This window comes from Vipera berus (genome assembly GCF_964194415.1).
Source record: "Vipera berus genome assembly, chromosome: 5".
NCBI classification, from domain to species: Eukaryota; Metazoa; Chordata; class Lepidosauria; order Squamata; family Viperidae; genus Vipera; species Vipera berus.
The window spans coordinates 24726972-24747912 of record NC_138207.1 but is presented as its reverse complement, the minus strand read 5'-3'; the positions used below and the strand labels follow the sequence as shown (position 1 = coordinate 24747912).

At 38.4% G+C, this 20941-nt stretch overlaps 1 protein-coding gene across 1 annotated transcript in view; it reads right to left on the bottom strand.

The window, feature by feature from the left end:
- PLCH1 (phospholipase C eta 1) overlaps window positions 1-20941 on the bottom strand; it is a gene marked incomplete at its 3' end in the record, with an annotated part of 129471 nt that overhangs the window by 48180 nt on the left and 60350 nt on the right. The window contains exons 6-9 of the mRNA XM_081329596.1: window positions 17144-17314; window positions 9446-9539; window positions 5166-5369; window positions 1979-2099 (exon numbers count right to left, since the gene is read on the bottom strand). Coding sequence (XP_081185722.1) covers window positions 1979-2099; window positions 5166-5369; window positions 9446-9539; window positions 17144-17314 — 590 coding nt within the window. The remainder of the gene's footprint in view (window positions 1-1978; window positions 2100-5165; window positions 5370-9445; window positions 9540-17143; window positions 17315-20941) is intronic.

Here is a 20941-nt window from a genome sequence, read left to right as displayed (position 1 = left end):
GAGAAAAGAAAGACTAGGAGTGACATCATAGCAGTATTCCAGTATTTGAGGGACTGCCATAAAGAAGAGGGGGTCAACTTATTTTCCAAACCACCAGAGGACAAGACAAGAAACAATGCATGGAATTTAATCAAGGAGAGAAGCAATCTAGAACTAAGGAGGAACTTCCTAACATTGTGGACAATTAACCAGTGGAACAGCTTGCCTTCAGAAGTTGTGGGTGCTTCATCACTGGAGGTTTTTAAGAAAAGACTGGACAGACACCTCTCTGAAATGCTTGAGCAGGGGATTGGATTAGAAGACCTCCAAGGTCCCTTCCACCTCTATTCTAATTGAACAAGAAGATATGTGTTGCTACAGATAATTATGAGGAGAAAGATAAAGAATAAGCATTAGACCAACATGTGGTCTAATAATGTATATTTACTTAGAATTAATTAAATTACAATCTATGAATTACAATCTATGATACTGAAGAAATTTTAATAAAGGACTAGCAAAAATTATATGTATTAGCTCTGAAAAATCCTGGAGTACTGGAGCACTTGTAGCATCAGATGAACATCTTCAAAAAAGGAGAGGTGGAAGATCCAGGGAACTACAAATTTGTCAAACTTCTAAAAGAATGTCATATAGAAGATAAAAGATTTCTTCTCTTTACCTTTCATAGTGCAGGACAAGGAATAATAGATTTCACTAAAGCAGATTCCAATTTGATAGAAAAACTCCCTATAAGAGCTCAATCAATCATCACAAAAGGTAGTTGCTTCCTCTTGACTGAGTAGGCTTAATAATGGCTAAACCATCCTCTGTCTGAGATGCTTGAAATGGGATAATTGTACTGAGCAGAGGTTTGGCTTCAGCCATTTTATTTTTCCATGAAATCAGGTTTGATAATCATGGATAACATAGGAAGAAAGGAAACAGTACATAGCTCCATTTCTTCCCCATCTGTTACAGGTAGTCCTGGACTTACAACCATTTGTTTAGTGACCGTTTGAAGTCACAACAGCACTGATAAAAGTGACTCACGACTTTTCACACTTACGACCCTTGCAGCATCCCTATGGTCACGTGATCAAAATTCAGATCCTTGGCAACTGGCATGCCCCAGGGTCATGTGATCACTTTTGCAATCTTCTGACAAACAAAGTCAATGAGGAAGCCAGATTCACTTAACAGCCATGTTGCTAACTTGACAACTGCAGCGATTCACTTAACAACTGTGGCACAAGAGGTTGTAAAATGGGGCAAAACTCACTTAACAACTATCTCACTTAGCAACAGAAATTTGTAAGTCAATTGTGATCATAAGTCAAGGCCTATCTATATGATTAAACTGACACAGAAGTTAATACTGTGAGGGGAAAAATGCCTTAGAGAGCAGAACTGTTTCAGCAGGTAATTGATAATGTTTTAAGTTAAAACCTAAGCAGGATCATGCTGGTTGCTCTCTGGAAGAGAAATCATCAAGGAATAAGATAACAATAGACAAGATTAGGAAGTTGAAAAACATCCTGGGAAAAGGTATAGCAAGCCACTTCTATACTGTTATCAAGAAAATTGCATGGTTGTGTTCATGCAATCAACAGGAGCCAAAGTAAACTTGTTGGTTCTTTATTTCCATCTTAATAGAAAATTATGACAAAGACTGGTTACAAAATACTGGAGGAAACCACCACTACCCCAATAATCTACACAGGCTGCCCTCATATCTAGAATTCTGGGAACTGCAATTAAAACATTAAGGGAAACTCTGTTTGAAAAATGCAACCCTACAACCTACAATCTTCAAGACATTTACCGTTGTAAAATAAATCCCTTTAAATACAAAGTCATTTCCTGCAAATATATATATATATATACATGGTTGCTTTGCAAACCTTACAACACAGTAAATTGGATATTTTGTTAAAGAAATAAGATTGAGAAATAAAATTTGCTGTAATTGTTTACTTACTGAATGTACTGTACTTACTCATTCTTAGTAAAGGCATTTTTGTTTATTACATCTATTACATCTTTAAAAGGTATTTTGGAAGTAAGGGTGTAACCATGATGCACAACTGGTTCTCCATCTGGGCCATCCCAGCAATCAACTATAAAATAAGAACATTATACCGGTATGTTAAATAAATATTTTGCTGATATTTTCCCTCCCAAGAAACAGGCTGAGAGGAGATCAATGCCCCAAGCATATATTTGGCATTTGAAAATGCTATCCAACAAGTGGACATTCTCTTATTACATGCATCAAGTCTCATCTTTCATAATCTATAAAGCTCATGCTGGCAAATGATTAAAGCTGACAAGCTATTATTATCACACAATAATAGCAAGAGTTTTGCTGGAAAGAAAAGTATATCAGAAGTACAAGTGAGAATACTAACCAACCTTTTACTTAGAGCTATATGAATTGAAGTATTAACTCTTCTGCTACATATTTCATCATTTGCTCAGCAGCTAAGAAATATTTTGATCAATGGCTGCTGAATCATAGTGCTTCCCTGGAACATATAATGGGCTGAGCCAAGCAATTCTCAGACATAAATAAATACTCTAAAGCAGCAGGAAAAAGGTCCATCAATAAAAATTGTCTTAGCAACCATCAAATTAAGATAGAATAGGGTAGGGTAAAATAGGGTATACTTTATTTGGAATTTTATCTCTGGTGTAAAAGTTATCAGTGTACATGCAAAGCAACAGAGTAATAATAATCATAATAATGATACCAATAAAAGGGGGTAGTAGAGAAGATGAGAAGGATAATGATGCAACAGCCATGTAACATGGGTGAATATACTTAGAAATAAGATAGCACTAGGTGTTCAGCAGAGTGATGGCTTAAGGGAAAAAAACTATCCCTTTGTCTAGTTGTTTTGGCATGTAATGCCCTATACCACGGGTCTGCAACCCACGGCTCTGGAGCCGCATGCGGCTCTTTAAGCCATCTCATGTGGCTCCCAGTCCTCCTCCACTGTTCTGGAAAAAAGTCCCATTGAAAGAATGGGGCGGCGGAGATTTGGAGAGCTGGTGCCTTTTGGGGCCGAAAGAAACGTGAACAAAGGCAGCAGCTCTCCAAACGGGGTGGTGGCGGTTTGGAGAGCTTTGAGCGCAGCTCTCCAAACCTTCTCTGCCCCATTTGCAGGGCTGCTGGCTTTGTCCATGTTTGAGGAAGCCGGCAGATCTCCAAACGGGCGGCAGCGGTTTGGAGAGCTGCGCGGGCAGCTCTCCAAACCTCCTCCACCCTGTTTGCAGGGCTTCTGGCTTCGTCCATGTTTGAGGAAGCCGGCAGATCTCCGAACGGGCAGTGGCGGTTTGGAAACCTGCGCACGCAGCTCTCCAAACCTCCTCCGCCCCGTTTGCAGGGCTGCCGGCTTCGTCCATGTTTGAGGAAGCCGGCAGATCTCCAAACCACCCTGCAAACGGGGCGGAGGAGGTTTGGAGACCTGCTGCCTTTGTCCGTGTTTGTTTCAGGGCGGCGGAGGTTTGGAGGCCTCTCCAAACGGGGCGGCGGAGGTTTGGAGGCCCCGGGGGGAGGGGCAGGGTGCACGGGTGGCTCCAGCAGCGCCCGGGCTGAAGGCAGCACCACGACCCAGCGCCCATCACCAGGGAGACCTGCCACCACTGCCGCACAGGTGCCTCCCGGCTCGGGGGAGCTGCGCTACGGGAGACGCTCACGAGGCTTCCTTCGGCCAGGGAAGGACCTGATGCCTCCGAGGTGGGGCTGGGCGGGATCTTCTGAAAGAAGGTTTCCTTCCTCCTCTTTACGCAGCCCTCTGCAGTCATCTCAGCCTGCGAGTCCCCCCCCTCCCCCGGTAAGCTGGCGGCACCGGGCGGTGACAGATGCACGCAGCTCAGGATGCGGCATGGGCATCGGGGCTGCTGAGGATCAGTGCAGTGCAAGTGATCCAGGGCAGGAGCTGATCCCGAAGCTTCACAAAAGGCGGGGAAAAAAGTCCCAGAGAGAGAGAGAGCGCAGGGTGTGGGGAGAGCAGTTTTTTCTGAGGGAGGAAAAGTCAGGACGGCAGAGCCGTCCATACTAGAGGTGGACGGGGGCAGGGCTGGTGCACATTTTGCATTGTTCTGCGCATGTGCGTGCGTGCACGCAGGAGCATGCACATTTTGCGGCTCCCACTTTTTTGTGTGACGGAACCGGTTCCGAGTGGCTCTTTTGCTGTTTCAGGTTGCTGACCCCTGCCCTATACTGATGTCCCGAGGGGAGAATTTGAAACAGTTTATTTCCAGGTTGTGAGGGATATGTAGTTATTTTCTCAGCTCTCCTTTTGACCCACACAAAATACAGGTCTTCTACGGAAGGCAGGCTGGTTGCAATTGTTTTTTCTGCAGTCCTAACTATCCATTGGAGTCTAAACACCTCCTGTTTAGTTGCTGTATCAAACCAGATGTTTATAGAAGTATAAGTGACAGATTCAATAATTCCTCTGTAGAACTGTATCAACAGCTCCTGTAACAACCATTAACTACTTTCCAAACCTGTTCATGTCAGACCTTCCTTCAGACCTAAACTGACTCTCAGATCTCAGTTATTCCTCAGTGGTAGACATAATTACTTGTAGTAGATTGAAGTATATCACTTATGATGTGCATATGACTATAAGCCAGCATCAGTTTAGTGATATTTCCAGATAGATGTTATGTAAGTGAATTCAATTCTATGACATTGAGGTTTTTTCAAACCGTTTTCAGAAATATAACCAAGTGTTTCCCAAATAATTATAGTGCCATATGGGTATGAGATATAAAATTAGAGATATCTATTTTGCTCCTGCCTTTTTTCTTTGTGAAGGGAATGCACCTTCATCTAAGAATATGACATTATTTCAGTAAATTTGGATAAATATAGTATTCTGTTTCAGTAGCCTCAATATAAACTGTTTTGAAAAAGACAGGGATGTTTTTGCCTTCAGTCACCTTATACTCTGATGAAATAAATATCATTTTCAAATATTTATTTATACAGAAGCATAAATTACCAGTATTTGGTAATATTCTCCATTAAATATTTTGCATACTTTTGAACAGAGTAAGTAAACGTGTATTACATATATTGAATTCCAGTCTGGAAGTATCGAATGTTACATATTCAGAGTAAAAGTGGAAACTCCACAGCAATAGACCACCAAGTGAAATAAAGAATACACCTTCAAGACATCGGCAGCCATCTTGTAAGACTCGGGCATACATTTCTATTTTAGACTGAGACAGAAGCTGGTCTCCAGTTAGATATGTGTTGTGGGAAGAAGCAATAAAATAGTTGCAAAGAGGTTGCTCCATATCCTGATGTACCTCACTGTGCAGTGGATTAAACACATCACAAGCTGGACTGCACATAAAATTGGTAAAGCCTGTAAAGTTAGAGAAAATAGCAAATATGGAAAAGTTATAAATTAAGCACATAAATTTAGGGCATCCGTGAAGGAGTAACAACATAAAATAGAAACTGGTCAAGAATCATTATTTTCAAATGTCATTCTAACATTCCTCAAATAGTTACTGTTGAGATAACACATAACTTGCTTTAATGCTTCATACATTTTTAGGCATAATAATAATGTCACTAATCACTTCCATTCCATCAGTAAGCCAAAACTGTGATTTTAGATACACATCCAAATTCATCCAAAGCATATTCAATGCTGAAATGCTTTCGTTATTTTGTCTATGGTCTGTTTAGATCTGAACCTTACCAAGCAAAAGCAATAGCTATTTTACAATTGGAATTTATTTGACAGCATTTCAAGGATTTAGAAAACACAGCAGAATTGTGGCAAGTGTCGTACATTATGATTATTGACATGATGCATACATTGGTTGTTCCATTCTAAAAGCAAGCAATAGATCCAAAGCAGGCAGAAATACTTTGGATCCAGAGTGGGCATGCTCTCTGTAGCTGTCGGTGGTTCCTTAAAGGAGTTATCCCTTTTACTGGGTCCTTTCTTAGTCATTCAAGATCAGAAATATAATGCAACTGAATTAAGTAGCCAGTGAGGTGATGACAGGATGGTGCAACACAGCTGCGCCATTAGCAATGTGGTAACATCTCCTTTCATCAAACCTATCTTTTCCAGAACCCACAAGGTTTCCATACAACCTTAAGAAAAGCCATGTATGTGTAGTTTAACGAAGAGAAGGGTGAGGGGTGACATGATAGCAGTGTTCCAATATCTCAGGGGCTGCCACAAAGAAGAGGGAGTCAAGCTATTCTCCAAAGCACCTGAAAGCAGGACAAGAAGCAATGGATGGAAACTAGTCAAGGAGAGAAGCAACCTAGAACTAAGGAGAAACTTCCTGACAGTTAGAACAATTAACCAGTGGAACAACCTGCCTCCAGAGGTGGTGAATGCTCCAACACTGGAAGTTTTTAAGAAGAGACTGGACAGCCATTTGTCTGAAATGGTATAGGGTTTCCTGCCTGAGCAGGGGGTTGGACTGGATGACCTCCAAGGTCCCTTCCAACTTTATTATTATTATTATTATTATTATTATTATTATTATTATTATTATTATTATTATTATTATTATTATTATTATTATTATGTTTCCTTTCAGCACAGCTGGAAGATATAGAAAGGGAGACCACATCAGATCTGAATATCGCTCACTTCTCTTCTGTTCCCATTCATGTCCTATTCATTTCAACATTGAGGGACAGCCCTCCTTGCGCAAAAAGTCACAGGATGGAATTTCTCCTTCAACTGTAAGGATTAGCGAATCTCTCAAAAGAAATATTTTTTTTAAATTAAACATTTCAAAACAATAGACATACATTTGTTTCCCCCAATTCCCTGGTCCCTTAACACTGAAATATAAGCTGGCTCACCATGAACACAGTAATTTCACACAGATGGCATATAAGAAGAACAAAAGACTGGATAGGTTAAAAAAAGTTTTCCCAGTTCAAACCGAATATAAGAAATTATTCTAGTTAAATAGAATCTTAGCTTTTGGTCTTTTTTAATGGAAAGTAAGAATACAAGAAGACATAGACTCAAGCAGAGCAATAAAAGAAAAAAATCAGTAAGGCTATGGAGGTCCCAAAATGCTTAAGCTTGTGTATTAACCTTCTTTTCAGGTTGTTTTCTCCAACCTACCTGCTCGTGATGAAAAGAAAAAAAGAAGTCTCACAAAAACCCTGGAGAACTTTGTTTTGTCAATTTTGATATGCAGTTTCAGGCAACATGGCCCACATTGTCTAGTTCCATCTATCTATCTATCCATCCATCCATGTATTTTTTCACTCATTCATTAATTCATTGCACAGAAACAGATCATCATCCTTACACTGGTAACTTACTCAATTGCCCTCCTTAAAATTAGTTTTCATCTTTTAAAAACTTATTTCACTGCATTCTAATGCTGCTTAAAACAATGTTGAGTTTAACAATGTTAGATTTCTGAAATTTATCGCAAGAAAAAGATGAAACTACAGTACTAATGAGATCTTTAAAAGGGCTGAGTCTAAATACTATCCAAGCAGTCAATCCACATTCTTTCACCTATAATAATCCACATTTTGAATTAGGAAGTTAAAATTGGTAGGTAGCACCTTACGTAGCCAAGTAATTTTCCAACCAGATGACAGGTGCACCCAATGAAAATTTTGGTTTGTGTTTGGCCTTTAGCAAAAATGGATGAACAGAAAATTAAAGAATTATAAATATGTTCAAAAGGAATACCCTTCAGGGTCAGCTGCATGGAGCAGGAGAAATGGGAAGGAATATGTATCAGGATGTAAACCTGTGACCTACTTTCTTATGTCAGATGCAGTGATGCAAGTTGGAAAGGATAAGACTGCATCATGTCAACATTTTTTGACTTGCTACAGCCACTGCTGGTCAGCCTGAGACATTTTGGTGTTAATGGCATTCCTTTAAATCCAACACAAAGTACACTGTATTCTAACTGGGGTTAATTTTTTTGGATTGCAGTGTAACTAATAAATCCCAAAATATGTTGCCCAGTGATAAGGCTTTTACTATGATTTCTTCATATAATACTGAAAGGAAGCTCTCCTGATTCTGCAAAAAATAATTATCTTGGACCATCCTTTTCTCTTCAAGAATGATTCCTGAGAATTATTTGAGTCTGCTTCTCTAAAGGCTCAACTGACTTTTATCATTCACATTCACTCTCAATAAGCTCATTCAAGACTACCAGCTAGTCTGTATTCCCCCCACCCAGGTTCAATGCTACAGCTGAAGCATGGTGGCTCACATGGTTAGGACGCTGGGTTGGAGGTTAGCGTTCGAGACCCGAGTATTGCTGCATGGTGGGGTGAGCTCCCATCATTCGCTCCAGCTCCTTGAAAGGAGCCTCTAAGGGTGTCTCCCAGGCAACAGTGTTGTCACTGGAAGTGACTTACATGGTGCCTCCAACACGAACAGGAATGCTACAGCTCCAAACATGGGGGGAAATATTTCTGATCGCTGCTAAATCCATATGCCAGTCTATCAATTTAAATGCTGGGAGAACCTGAACTTGAGATAGGATCTTTTCAAAACACAGGTAATAACATGTTTCACTCCAAACATACCCCCTTAATACGAACTGCTGTCAAAGTAGTTTCTTCAACTTATTGGAGCCAGTTGTCTATTTCTAGATTCATCAACATTTCCTATATAATTTCTAAGCATATTTACTAAATAATCTGAGAACAACTATCATTGTTGTTGTTGGCCAGTTATTTAAACAAGATAAAATTATATACTGTAGCATTTGTAATTTGTAGAGTGCTTTGTAGCTTTCGGTGTAAAATAACCTTTATACTATAATTCCAGTTTAACAGCTAGGAAGTGGAGGTTGACATAAAGTGACTTTTGCAAGGCTATAGATGCTGAGCTCAAGACAACCTTTATTTGAACTGATACTATGTAAATTAAAGCCTATTTTCTCCATCTGGCAGACATTGGCATTGTTCATTTTTTTTATGTTAAGTCTTGAAATAGAGAAAATTAATTATAACCCTTTTTGTTCTGCTTAAATACTACTTCAACTAGTAGTCACTTACATTGTTTTCTCTCCTTGTTTCTCATTAAATCTAAAGTATCGTTTTAAAGAATAAGACTAGAAATAAATTTCAATAAAGAAACAAACTCTGTCTCATAACAGCATCACATTCTGCATTATTCATAACCTCATTAAAATCTAATAGACTGATCTCTTATTTACATACTGACATACTAATGTAATCTTTCTCAAGGCAGCACTCTTCATATGTTTTAGAAGTACAGTCTGCAATCTGCAATTACCAGCTAGCAAGGGTGATCAGCATGATGGGAGCTGAAATCCAACGAATCCAGAGAATGTCAATATTGCAGAAGGTTGTATTAAGCCACAATGAAGAAAGTGCTGCTAAAAGCTTTGCTCCATAACAGCAATGAAAAATAGCATTCAAAGGAACCAAAATGCTAAAATATATTACCTTCTATTCCCAGAACATTCTGGTTCTTGTTTTCTTCTGAAACCTCGAATTTTCTTATGATGTCTAAACAATACTCTGTAGTCACATTATTCATCTGCACCAAAGACAAAATTGATAAAAAAAATTGTTAGAGAAAGTGACCAATATGTCAAAGTTTAGTTCATATCTAACCTCTTGTTTAAAATCCCTTGGTCATATTTGGTATGCAGTCAACTGTAACTACAACTGTCAGGATTTTTTCAATGACCTTTTACAGTAGTGAGTTGAAAATTGTATCTGTTGTTTTTGTTTTTGTAAGCATCACAACTATGTTTTAAATACTGCAGATAAATAGTGCATCTCTTTGGTCCAAATTGTCCATTTTTCACAAGATTTATGGTACAAAAAAGCCCATAAGCAAAACAAAATGCACAGATCTATAATTCTGCAACCGATTTTCCCGCTTGTGTATATATAATAGCAAAGGGAAGAACTATATATAACTCTATCACACAGCATAGATATAAATAGACAAATCAGTCATCAACAGACACACAACATCTGCATACCATTCAAGAGACAATAAAAAACTAAAAAGAAAACAAAACACTAGAACACCTGCTCACTAGCAATAAACATCCAGCTAAGCAGGGATTAACACCAGATAAATGATGAAGCAGTAAACAACAGCCTAATTAAAGAACTGTTAAGAAGAAAACAATATCCCACCAACAGTGAAAGGAAAAGTTAATGTATATAAACAGAGAGCAAACTCCAGTTGTTTTTTTTCTAACATTGAGGATATTACCTAGTCTGGTAGCAAAATCTCTGCAAGCAAACAACCAAGCTCAGAGAGCATCAATGATTCCACCCACTTAAGAGTGCAATCACTATCCCAAATGATACCGGTCCTTAAAAAAGACTCTAATTTGTTAGAATGGCAACGGGGTATCAATAAATTTGTGTGGGCAGGGAAAAGGCCACGAGTTAAACTTAAGATTATGCAGGATACTCGTGAAAGAGGTGGTCTTAAAATGCCTAATCTTAAATTATATTATGAAGCTGCTGCGTTGTCAGGAATAAGTGACTGGATTAATTTGACACAAGGGAGATTATTAAATCTTGAGGGCCACGACTTGTTATTTGGCTGGCATGCATATTTGTTGTATGATAAGAAGGTAGATAATGTGTTTAAAGTGCATATTTTAAGACAGGCATTTTTGAGAGTTTGGAAGAAGTATAGACATAAGTTAGACTACAAGATGCCGTTGTGGGCAATCCCGAAACATGCAATAGAAAACATAAATGTTGGCTTCAAACATGATGTGACTACGTATAAGGAGATCTTAAGCTTGGAAAGGAACGTCTGGTGTTTGAAGCCGTACAATCTCTTGCGAGATGAGAAGATCGTTCAAACTTGGTTTCAATATACTCAATTACATGCCAGGTGGAAAGAAGATCAGAAAATTGGTTTCTCAATGACTGATGAAAATTTGATAAAGCAAATTAGAAACCAGGGTCCAGCACATATCAAACGGATTTATCTTGCATTGATAGATATTGACTCAGAAACAGAACTTGTTAAAGACTGTATGATAAAATGGGCCCAGAATATTCAAGAGGTTATTACAATGGACACGTGGGAAAAGATCTGGGTGAGGAACGTAAAATTTACGCAAGCCCAAAATCTAAGAGAGAACTTTTATAAAATGTTTTATAGATGGCATTTAGATCCTAAAAAGCTTGCAAGTATGTATCCGAACTATCAACCTAAATGTTGGAGATGTGGTGGCGAAGATGCAACGTATTTTCATATATGGTGGACCTGCAAAAAGGTTAAGGTTTTCTGGATAAAAATTTGTTGGAATATGCAGAAGATCTTCAAGCAAAGGATAAAGTTTTGTCCGCAATTGTTTTTATTGGGTATAATTACAGATGCTACTGTTGTGGACATTAAGTTGATGTTGAATTTAATTACAGCAGCAAGACTCTTAATAGGTCAATATTGGAAGAAGGAGGAACTGCCGACTATAGAGGAATGGACTCTTAAAGTTTCTGACCTGGTGGAAATTGCAAAGATTTCGGCTCATTTGAAGAATCATTCGCAAGAACGTTATATTATGGAGTGGAAAAAGTGGATTGATTATATCCAGAATAAATATGGGACTAAAAAGTTTCATTTAGCATTTGAATAAGTTTTCTTCTCTTTTCTTTTTTTTTCCTCTCTTTTCTCTTTTTTATGTAATATCAGTATTGCTTGTAGTCATTTTATATGAGCTAGAGTGCGATAGACTTAATAGTTTATTGTTGTTAGCATATGGATGTTTATGATTGTTCTTTGTTTTTATACCTTGTACTTAGCTCTGGGAAGTCGGGGGGGAGGGGGGAATGGGGGGGAGGGATAGGGAGGGTTAGGTAGGGGTGGGTGGAGGGAGGGGGGGATTGTTAAAGATAAAATGTACTGTAAAACTTTTCAATAAAAAAAAGAAAGAAAAACAAGAAAGTCCAGTTGCCTCATGAAAAATGCACTTTTGGAACAACCACGAACTGGATGACTGAGAATCTCCATAAACAACTAGCACTACATAGGTATTAAAGCTAAACTGAATTCTCTTAGATCAGACATGTCAAACGTGCGACGTCATGTGATGTCGCGCAACATATCGGAGCTTTTTCACCATTGCCGGCAATGGGGGGGGCATGGTTTCCTGATGACATGTCTGGCCAATGGGCCGGCAGTTTGACACCCCTGCCTTAGATGAAACAGCAAAGTGTGAGATGTCTACGAATAAAATAAAATTCTTTATCAAGGAAAAGGAAAACACTCAGAATTTCTGGAACATTATATTTATACGTATAGAGAGAGAAGTTATGATGTTATGATATGACGAATGTGGAAATCATTGCATAGAATATTATTTAAGTCCAGCAGTCATATTAACTCTCAGTATTATTGTCTGTGGAGATTCTCAGTCATCCAGGTCATAGTTGTCTCAAAGGTGCTTTTTCAAAAAGGAACTGGACTTTTTTTTTCTTGAGGAAGAAGACATTTCACTTCTCATCCAAGAAGCTTCATCCGTTCTGGCAGGGTGGATCAATTCTTCCATGGCCTTCTGACAGAATCAATGAAGTTTCTTGGATGAGAAGCGAGATGTCATCTTCTTCCTCAAGGAAAAAACAGACGAGTTGCATTTAAATAAAGCACCTTTGAGACAGTCTCAGTATTATCTATTAATTCATTCAATTTATAAGCCATTTTATAACAGTGGCTCCTTGGACAGCATACAAAATAAAGCAAGTCAAAATTAAAATTCCGAATTGCAATAAAATGCATTCAGAAAGTGAACAAAAGAAAAAAGAAAAACTTGTACGGCAAATAGCAACGAGAGACTAATTCCCACCAATTCCCTATCCATGATTTAAATTCCCTCATCTATAACAGAATAACAGAATCAGAAGGGACCTTGGAGGTCTTCTGACCCAACTTCATGCTCAGGCAGGAAACCCTATACCAGGGCTTTTCAACCTTTTCACCCATTGTACCACTTTTAGGATATGGCAACATCCGAGTACCACCAGTCGCCTAGCAAGGTGTCAAAAACTTGATGACCAAAAAAAAAGGAAAAAAGTGATGAAGTACAGGTAGTCCTCAACTTACAACAGTTTGCTTAGTGACTGAAGTTACAATGGCACTGGAAAAAGTGCCCCCCAAGCCACAGTGGAGCAAGACACCTGCCTGCCTGCCCAGCGGCGCTTTTCCTCCTGTCCAAGGTTTTCATTGTTGTGAGCCTTTCTGTTGAGGATTGGCAGCGGGGGTGGGATGGGGTATGTTTAGGTTTTATTCCCCCTGTCTGCTGGGTGGTTGCAACAGGTTTTGGTCACTTCACATGACCCTGGGACACTGTGACCATCATAAATATGAATCAGTTGCCAAGTATCTGAATGTAAATCACAAGACCCTGGAGATGCTGCAACAGTCTAGCTGATCGGTGCTTCTTCTGGGCTCAGAAGCACCAGGATCAGCGCCGAACTCCAGCTGGAGCCTGGTGCTGATCCTGGCACTTCTGCTGAGCCCTGACAGCCCTGCAGCTCCAGCCATCTCTCACTCAGGCTTGTGCAGTGCTGCCATCGGTTCAGCCCTCCCCCGCTACCACTTTTCTAGGATGATCGTACCACCTGCCAGGTGCCAATGTACCACAGGTGGTACCCGTACCACCCGTACCCTGCCCTATATCATTTCAGACAAATGGTTGTCCAAACTCTTCTTAAAAACGTCCAGTGCTGGAGCATAATTAAATCATGGATGAGGAGGATTCATTATGCACATTTCTAAGATTTAGTTCCAGCTCCAGAACATAAAATGGTAAAGCCAGAGACTAGTGGCTGTCTGAATGAGAGACCAAGAAATAAGCACCAAATAAAACTTCTTCTCATCTATCAGGTCAGTTTTAACCTAAATGGAATTCTTCCTTTCTCCATATATATTACAAGTTTTCCTTAGGTTTTTCCAGAAGAGTTGAATAAATAACTAAACATAGATTGCCCTATGCATTTTCAAAATCAACATCTATTGATTTTCAACATTAATCAACATTTAATCAATATGAAATACAACTCAAATTTATTATTCTCAGAAGACCCAAAGAATTAAATTGATGTTTAAAATTAAACATTAAACTGGCATTAGTGCAACAGAATGTTGAAGATGAAAGCGCAACCACATTCAACTTAACAAACTGGGGGGCAATTTAGCATTATGAGAAAAGAAAATGATTGTATTCTTCTGATTCCCGATTTGAAACTTTGTGTAAACGAATTTATAATCATTCACCAAAGTATAATTTCCATTATTCATAAATTCAATAAAATGTATAGGACATCCAACTTCAATTTACTAAGTTTTTAAAAATAACTTTTGAGTAAAGTGAAGACATCTTTCAGCATCACTGAAAATGACAAGAAATTGTAATCTTCATCAATGACAACAGATTATTTCAGCTTGAGTGAAGGGCTTCTTTTGAACTGTTGTTCTTATCAAACACTTAAACAGAACTCAACAGATTTAATAACTCTTGTTATTTCTCCATTCCTCATGAAATCAGCCTGTTGGGCTAGAAATTTTAATATACTCAAAACATGTTTCGAGTTTTCTAGTTGTTTTCATTCATTTCCCAAGTCAATCAGAGAAGCTTGTTTAAGGAACAATAATCTCTCACGGCACTGGATTTAACAACTTTGTCCTTCAGGATACATGTCTTTCAGAGTCTACTCTTCAGCAAAAAACAAAGAATTTATTTTCAGCCTGTCTAATATCAACAGCGGAATTCACTTTCAGTGTTCATTCAGCACATCCGATGAAGTGGTATGAGCACGCTAAGTTCAACTTGTGACATAGTCACAACATAGATTATGTTAACTTAAGGTTTGTGTGTAGGTGGGTGATGTTGTTCATCAGCAAACTTCTAAACACATGCAAAAATAATAATACTATACTGCAATATCTATACAGACAATTGCTTGTGGTTCTGAGCTACCAGTGTGATTGGTAATAGCAGGTAGTCTAGAACACAGGCAAAAAAAAAGATTAAGTACATCATCCAAACTTGAACTTCATCAAAACTGGCTTTATACAGTAACCCTAATACAACTAACTTGTGCTGGTCAATATGTACTACTGACATTCTGTTACTGAAGCGTTTAGGTTCACTGCTTTTCCATGTGTCTCATATATAGTTTTATTACTCATTTCAACTTCAAAGCTCAGCTTGTCTCCTGAAAGGAAATCATAATGCTGAGCACGTTTGCAATCTTTTGAATGGACAGCAGGTGTTTCTCAAACTCATTGATCTAGAGTGAAGTAATGGACACCATATAACTGTCTCACATGAATATATGCGATAAGCCCTATGAATAGTGACAGGGATAGAGAAGCTGGGCATATATTACAGCTGACAAATGCATTGGTAATGAATAACAGGTGACTAGCCAAAGCTGACACACCAATGAAACAAAATACCAATTATTTATAACAGGTGTCTATATTGGCTTTGGCCTTGAGCTGTACCCAAAGCCTATAGTCTTTCTTCCTGGACCCTTCAAACTCATATTTTAGCTTTTCTCCTTCCATACCATGAACGTGACACTAATAATAAACAAGAAGAAAAACATGTTGTCTCCTTTAAATCCATATTGTGGATCTAGTACAAATTATCTTCTCGTATGCTATGGTAATTCCAGCTGCTAAATAAAGTTATCACCATTTACCTAGTGCATGTGTGTTGTTAGCGTTTTAATTGCCCTGTACACCACCCCGAGTCCTTGGAGAGGGGCGGTATATAAATCTAATAAAATAAATAAAATAAATGTATAAGTTCTCTTTAAAGCAAAAGAGGTGGCAAAAGAGTGGAGATAAAACACCACTTACACAATAATAGATATCATTGAAGTGGCAACCAAAGCTGATCAATCTATCAAAGCCAGTATAAGTCATAAATACACAACAAAACAGCAATAAAAACTTTTTAAATACTCAGATAAATTAAAAAGAGCTTCTTCTAGTGCCAAAAAACACTAAGTGTTTTTTCTGGCATAGTATTCATATAGTCTGCCCAAGAACAGCCATTCTTACAGTAGTAATATCCAGCATAATTGCAGATGATAGAGAAGACAAGCAAGTGAGCAAAGCTTTTGGACAGGTGAATATAGTACAATGAATACATGGCATCAGGGGCTCTAAAGCAGCAGTTGAGCCTTGGTGGAGCAGTGGGCTAATGCTTCCTTAAGTAACACCAGCTGCCTGCAATTAGTGCAGGTTCGCATCCCATCAGGCTCAAGGTTGACTCAGCCTTCCATCCTTCCGAGGTAGGTAAAATGAGGACCCAGATTGTTGGGGGCAATAAGCTGACTTTGAAAAAATGCTGCTGGGGGGGGGGCGAAAGCCCTAATAAGCAGGCATATACATAGAATGAAAGCTATTGCTAAGCACATTGTGCTTTAGATTGTAAGCCGCCCTGAGTCTTCGGAGAAGGGCGGGATATAAATGGGATTTTTTTTAAAAAAAGTTGCTTTGTAAGTCTTATTCTGATTTTCATGATTTCTAGATAGTTTGAGGAGGTATTATAAACAGTTTGAGTTGCATCCAAAGCTCAATAGGAGCAGAAACCTCCTGTTTTTGGTAAGCACAGGATCACTAATAATCAAACCCGGGTTGCTTTTGCTATAAAACATTAGTAATCAATCTCATTCAGGGAACACCTCGCTGTGTGAAGTAATCAAATCGTATCTTTCTACTTAAGAGACAGAAAAACAGAAGGGATTTGTCAACATATACATCTGATGGGAAGAAAATGAGTTCCAGCAGCTAAAAGGTCTCTTGAATAATTGAATTCTTTAGACTCCTAGCTTCAGACAAAATCTTTGCATTCCAGAAATGTGTACTGATACCAGTTGTGACCCTTACAGATTACATAAGTGTCTACAGAAAATATAGAAAATAAAATAGTGCTCAAAATGAAAGAAATGAAGCATGTGCAGCTTCAATTCATAAACATTTTGTGATCTCACTGTTCACAAGTATAGATGTGAATATTTTCAAGGATCCAAGTATTAGATAATTGTTTTTGATAAATGTTGTCAAGATAAAAGCAATTGAATGCAAAAAGAAAATGGGGACATTTTGTTATGATTTGGAGTGTTAATCATTTTTGTTTTGCATCTTACCTTCTGTTCTATCTTCAAAAACTGAGTAAAATCCTCAACAGTGAGGTGGTCTTTCTTATCACTATAGCTCAAAAGCAGCAGGTATAGGTCACGGCGTAATGACATCATCTTATAAAACACAGAAAACTCTTCAAAGTTTAAAGTTCCCTGGTTCTCATCTGTGTCAGCCTCCTAAGGAAAAATCATAACCAAGAATGTGTGGTAGCTCGATACAATACTCGTAGAAAGAAATTACATCTGTGAAATCCCAAATAGCTCAATTTAGATTTATACTAACATTTCCCCAATCTGGAACTGAAATCCCATTCCACCTAGGAATTTGGAAAATTGTTTCCAACTGCTGTTTCAGGCACCAGACTGAGCTGATTTCATCTGCAATTTGAGCTTCTTTTCAAAGCATACAATAGTCAAAAGACTTCATTTTTGTATCTCATATCAATAGTTTCATCACTTCATATTTGTGTTTTACAGGTTATACCCTAGTTATTGTTATACGAGTTATTCCTTAACTGTCCCCTTATTTGTAATTATCATCATTAGCAACAATGACATTGGTTTATAGTAAGATGTCCAATTCAATCTACTGCCTCTAAGCATCACTCTTCACAATCTTTGCCATTCCTAGATTATATTCTGCCTTGGCAAACAGCCACTCCATGTGTCAACATGCAATTCAATAGAAAAGAAAGTTTTAATGCTTCAGCCTAGATGCATTAAATGTTTACAAGAAAGCAGCATTTCTCACCAGACCTAAACAGTACTGGTATGCCAGCACTAAGTGAGGAGCCAAAAGTCTTAAAAATCATTACTTTGTTTTCTCCAAATCTCTATGATTCACAGCCACTCACTTCTTTGCTTTGCCTACAGCAATTACAGAACTAAACAGGGCAAAAAAGGACATTCCCAAAGATAGCATAGATTATTTGAGGTTGTGTGTCATTTGGCCTTAAGGAACTTTACATTAGTTGTCAATTCCTTATGCAGGGAAGGGAAGGGAAGGGAAAAAGTTGCTATTTCATAAAATACTTAAATTCTAAACTGGTGGAAAAGAATATTGATGGCCACAACCGAGAAGGCTCACACTGGACATATTTTATATTGTATTTTTTTCTATATGAGTCATTGTGATTGAAGTGACATAGAAATATATTTAATAAAATAAACTAACTAACAAATACATTTTAAGCCATCTTCCCAGTTTTAACTTCATTCATCTGCTCAGTCAACTAATATTTAACCCATTCTTGAGAGTTAAGGAGGAGGAAGAGGAAGAAACATCCCTTTAGATTTGGGATTGCCAACCTCCAGTCCCACAACTGCATATGCCCGCGGTTGATCAGGCCACCCAAACACTGCCAATCTTAATGTGAACATGCATAATATTGACTTTAATTTAAACTTAATTAAAGGGTTTCTGTTTACTACCCTTGGCACAACACACAAAAGTGTACCTTTAGCTGTTTCTATATGCTGGGCTCAAGCTTTGAAGATGAAAATCATCAACACACTGAAATGATTCTAGAAATGGATGGGAAGCCAGTGCAAATATCAAAATACTGGAATCATATGATCATATCAGCAAATATGATCAGAGCTAGCAGTTCTGTTTCAGATTGGCTGAAGGCTTTGAACACTCTTCAAAGGTGGTATTAAACAAAATCCATTACATCAGTACAGCTGTGGGACGAGTAGAACATGGCTAGGTGATGGCTCACAATTCCTGTTCAAATAGGGCTGAAGCTTGTACATCTTTTTTAACTAATAAAAGGCACCCTTCTATTCTGAAGTTATTTATGCATCCAGTGATAATGATGGAATCTTTTAGTAATGCAGAACCAGGATAGCTTACATATGATACATTCCCCACGTAACAGACCAAACCAATTTCAGCAGGGCAAAATGCAGAAACTAAACATACTTCTGTATTCTGTATACACATTCTATATTATATGATTTGTCTGAAATGGTATAGGGTTTCCTGCTTGAGCAGGGGGTTGGACTAGAAGACCTTCAAGGTCCCTTCCAACTCTGTTATTCTGTTATTATTTGGACTCAGCTTCAATGTATTTGCTCTGACTCAATCCATTCTCCTGTTCTTTAAATCACAAGAATGATTTAAAAAGAGAATAAAATTTCATGTCATTAACACAGTATAGCATCCTCACCCTTTATTTCCAGAGAAGCTACCCTCCTGGTCACATATAAATGTCAATACTTTGAATGAATTTGAACTCAGTAGGACCCATAATGCAGTTGCCAAGAAACAGAGCCAAAAATTCACAGCGTCTCTTTCAGGAGACAGGCATCCAGTCATGAAAGTGAAATGCTGATTTCATTTAAACTGATCATTTAAAGCTAGAAATGACTGACCATTAGGAATATAATGGATAATCAAAGTTTCTTCTGTGTGCAGCTATTCTGAAAAAGGTAAATTCCATGCTGGAAATCATCAGAAGCAGCAGCAATTAAATTATACTTTCAATCTCTTAATGCCTTTTCACAAATCTGTCCTGCAACAAAACATGGAATTTTTCTACATTCTGATTAGCATCCCTCAAATTGGGTGTTGTAAAAGCTGGAAAGTGCAATAAAAAAGAAACTACAGTAGAATGTTTAAGCAGCTGGAGCAACATCCCTACAATAAAACAGTATGACACTCAGAAATTTAATTTAGGGGGGAAAGAAAATATAGAAAACTTGAAAAGATGTGTATAATAATATAAAGATGAAATATGATAAGTTTTTTTCTTCCCCTCTCCTAATGCCAAAACTTGAGGTGACCCAATAAAACTGTTAAAGCAATAACTACATTTGTCCCTTAACATAAGCTAGCAAAATTGTTACCATGCTTAATCACCAGTCTCTTAATATGCTTAGTAAATAAGTGTACTATCGGCAGTTATCTCAGTATTATAAATCCTTGAGGGTGGGCTACTGTGAGATGTGTCACCAATCCAACAAGAGTCAGACCACCAACATGACATGCCTTGATGAGCCTTTCCCCTTGGTCTTCCATCCATGAACAATTACATTGCACTAACTCTCCATTTATCTTCATTGATACAGGTAGTCTTCATCTTATGACTATTCATTCAGCAACTATTTGAAATTATGATGCTGCTGAAAAAAATGAGTTTACCACCTGGGGCCAAAGTTATGGCCAATTAGGTGTCCCCTATGGTCACTTGATCAAGATTTGGGTGCTTGGCACCTCTGACCACAGGGCTGCTGCAACCCAGTTATCCTCTCCCTGATCAATGCCCTTTTACCATTTTGAACAGAAGCACTCAGCAGCACAATGCCAATATTGGAGCTAAAGTAGAAGCCCTGGGCCTTCAGCAGTCTCAGCCAGCTGCCATCATTCCTGGTCCTCAATTTTAGCCCCAGGACCAAAAGTGACACAGTGAAATCCAATCCAGTCCAATCCTTTATTTGCTTGCACCTGATGGACAGAATCTTGCTGAACTAAAGCTATAACTCTCTAACCTAATAGATATACCCTAAATCTTTTTCCCCATCTACTTTGGGACTGTGCAGTCTCTTAATTTAGGCTTTTCTCTGATGGAATGTACTGCCTCTTCTCCAGGTGCACATTCCATCACATTCCATATCCCCCCTGCAGCATCCTCATGTGTCTTACCGGGAGCTCCCTCCACTTAACAACCTGTGATTTTTGGTGACAGCAGCAGTGATTGCAGTTGTGATTGCCAAGTGATGTGGTCATGTAACACGTTGCTTTACAACTATATAGTTTAGTGACAGAAATTCTAGTTTCAGTTATGGCCGTCAGCTGACAAC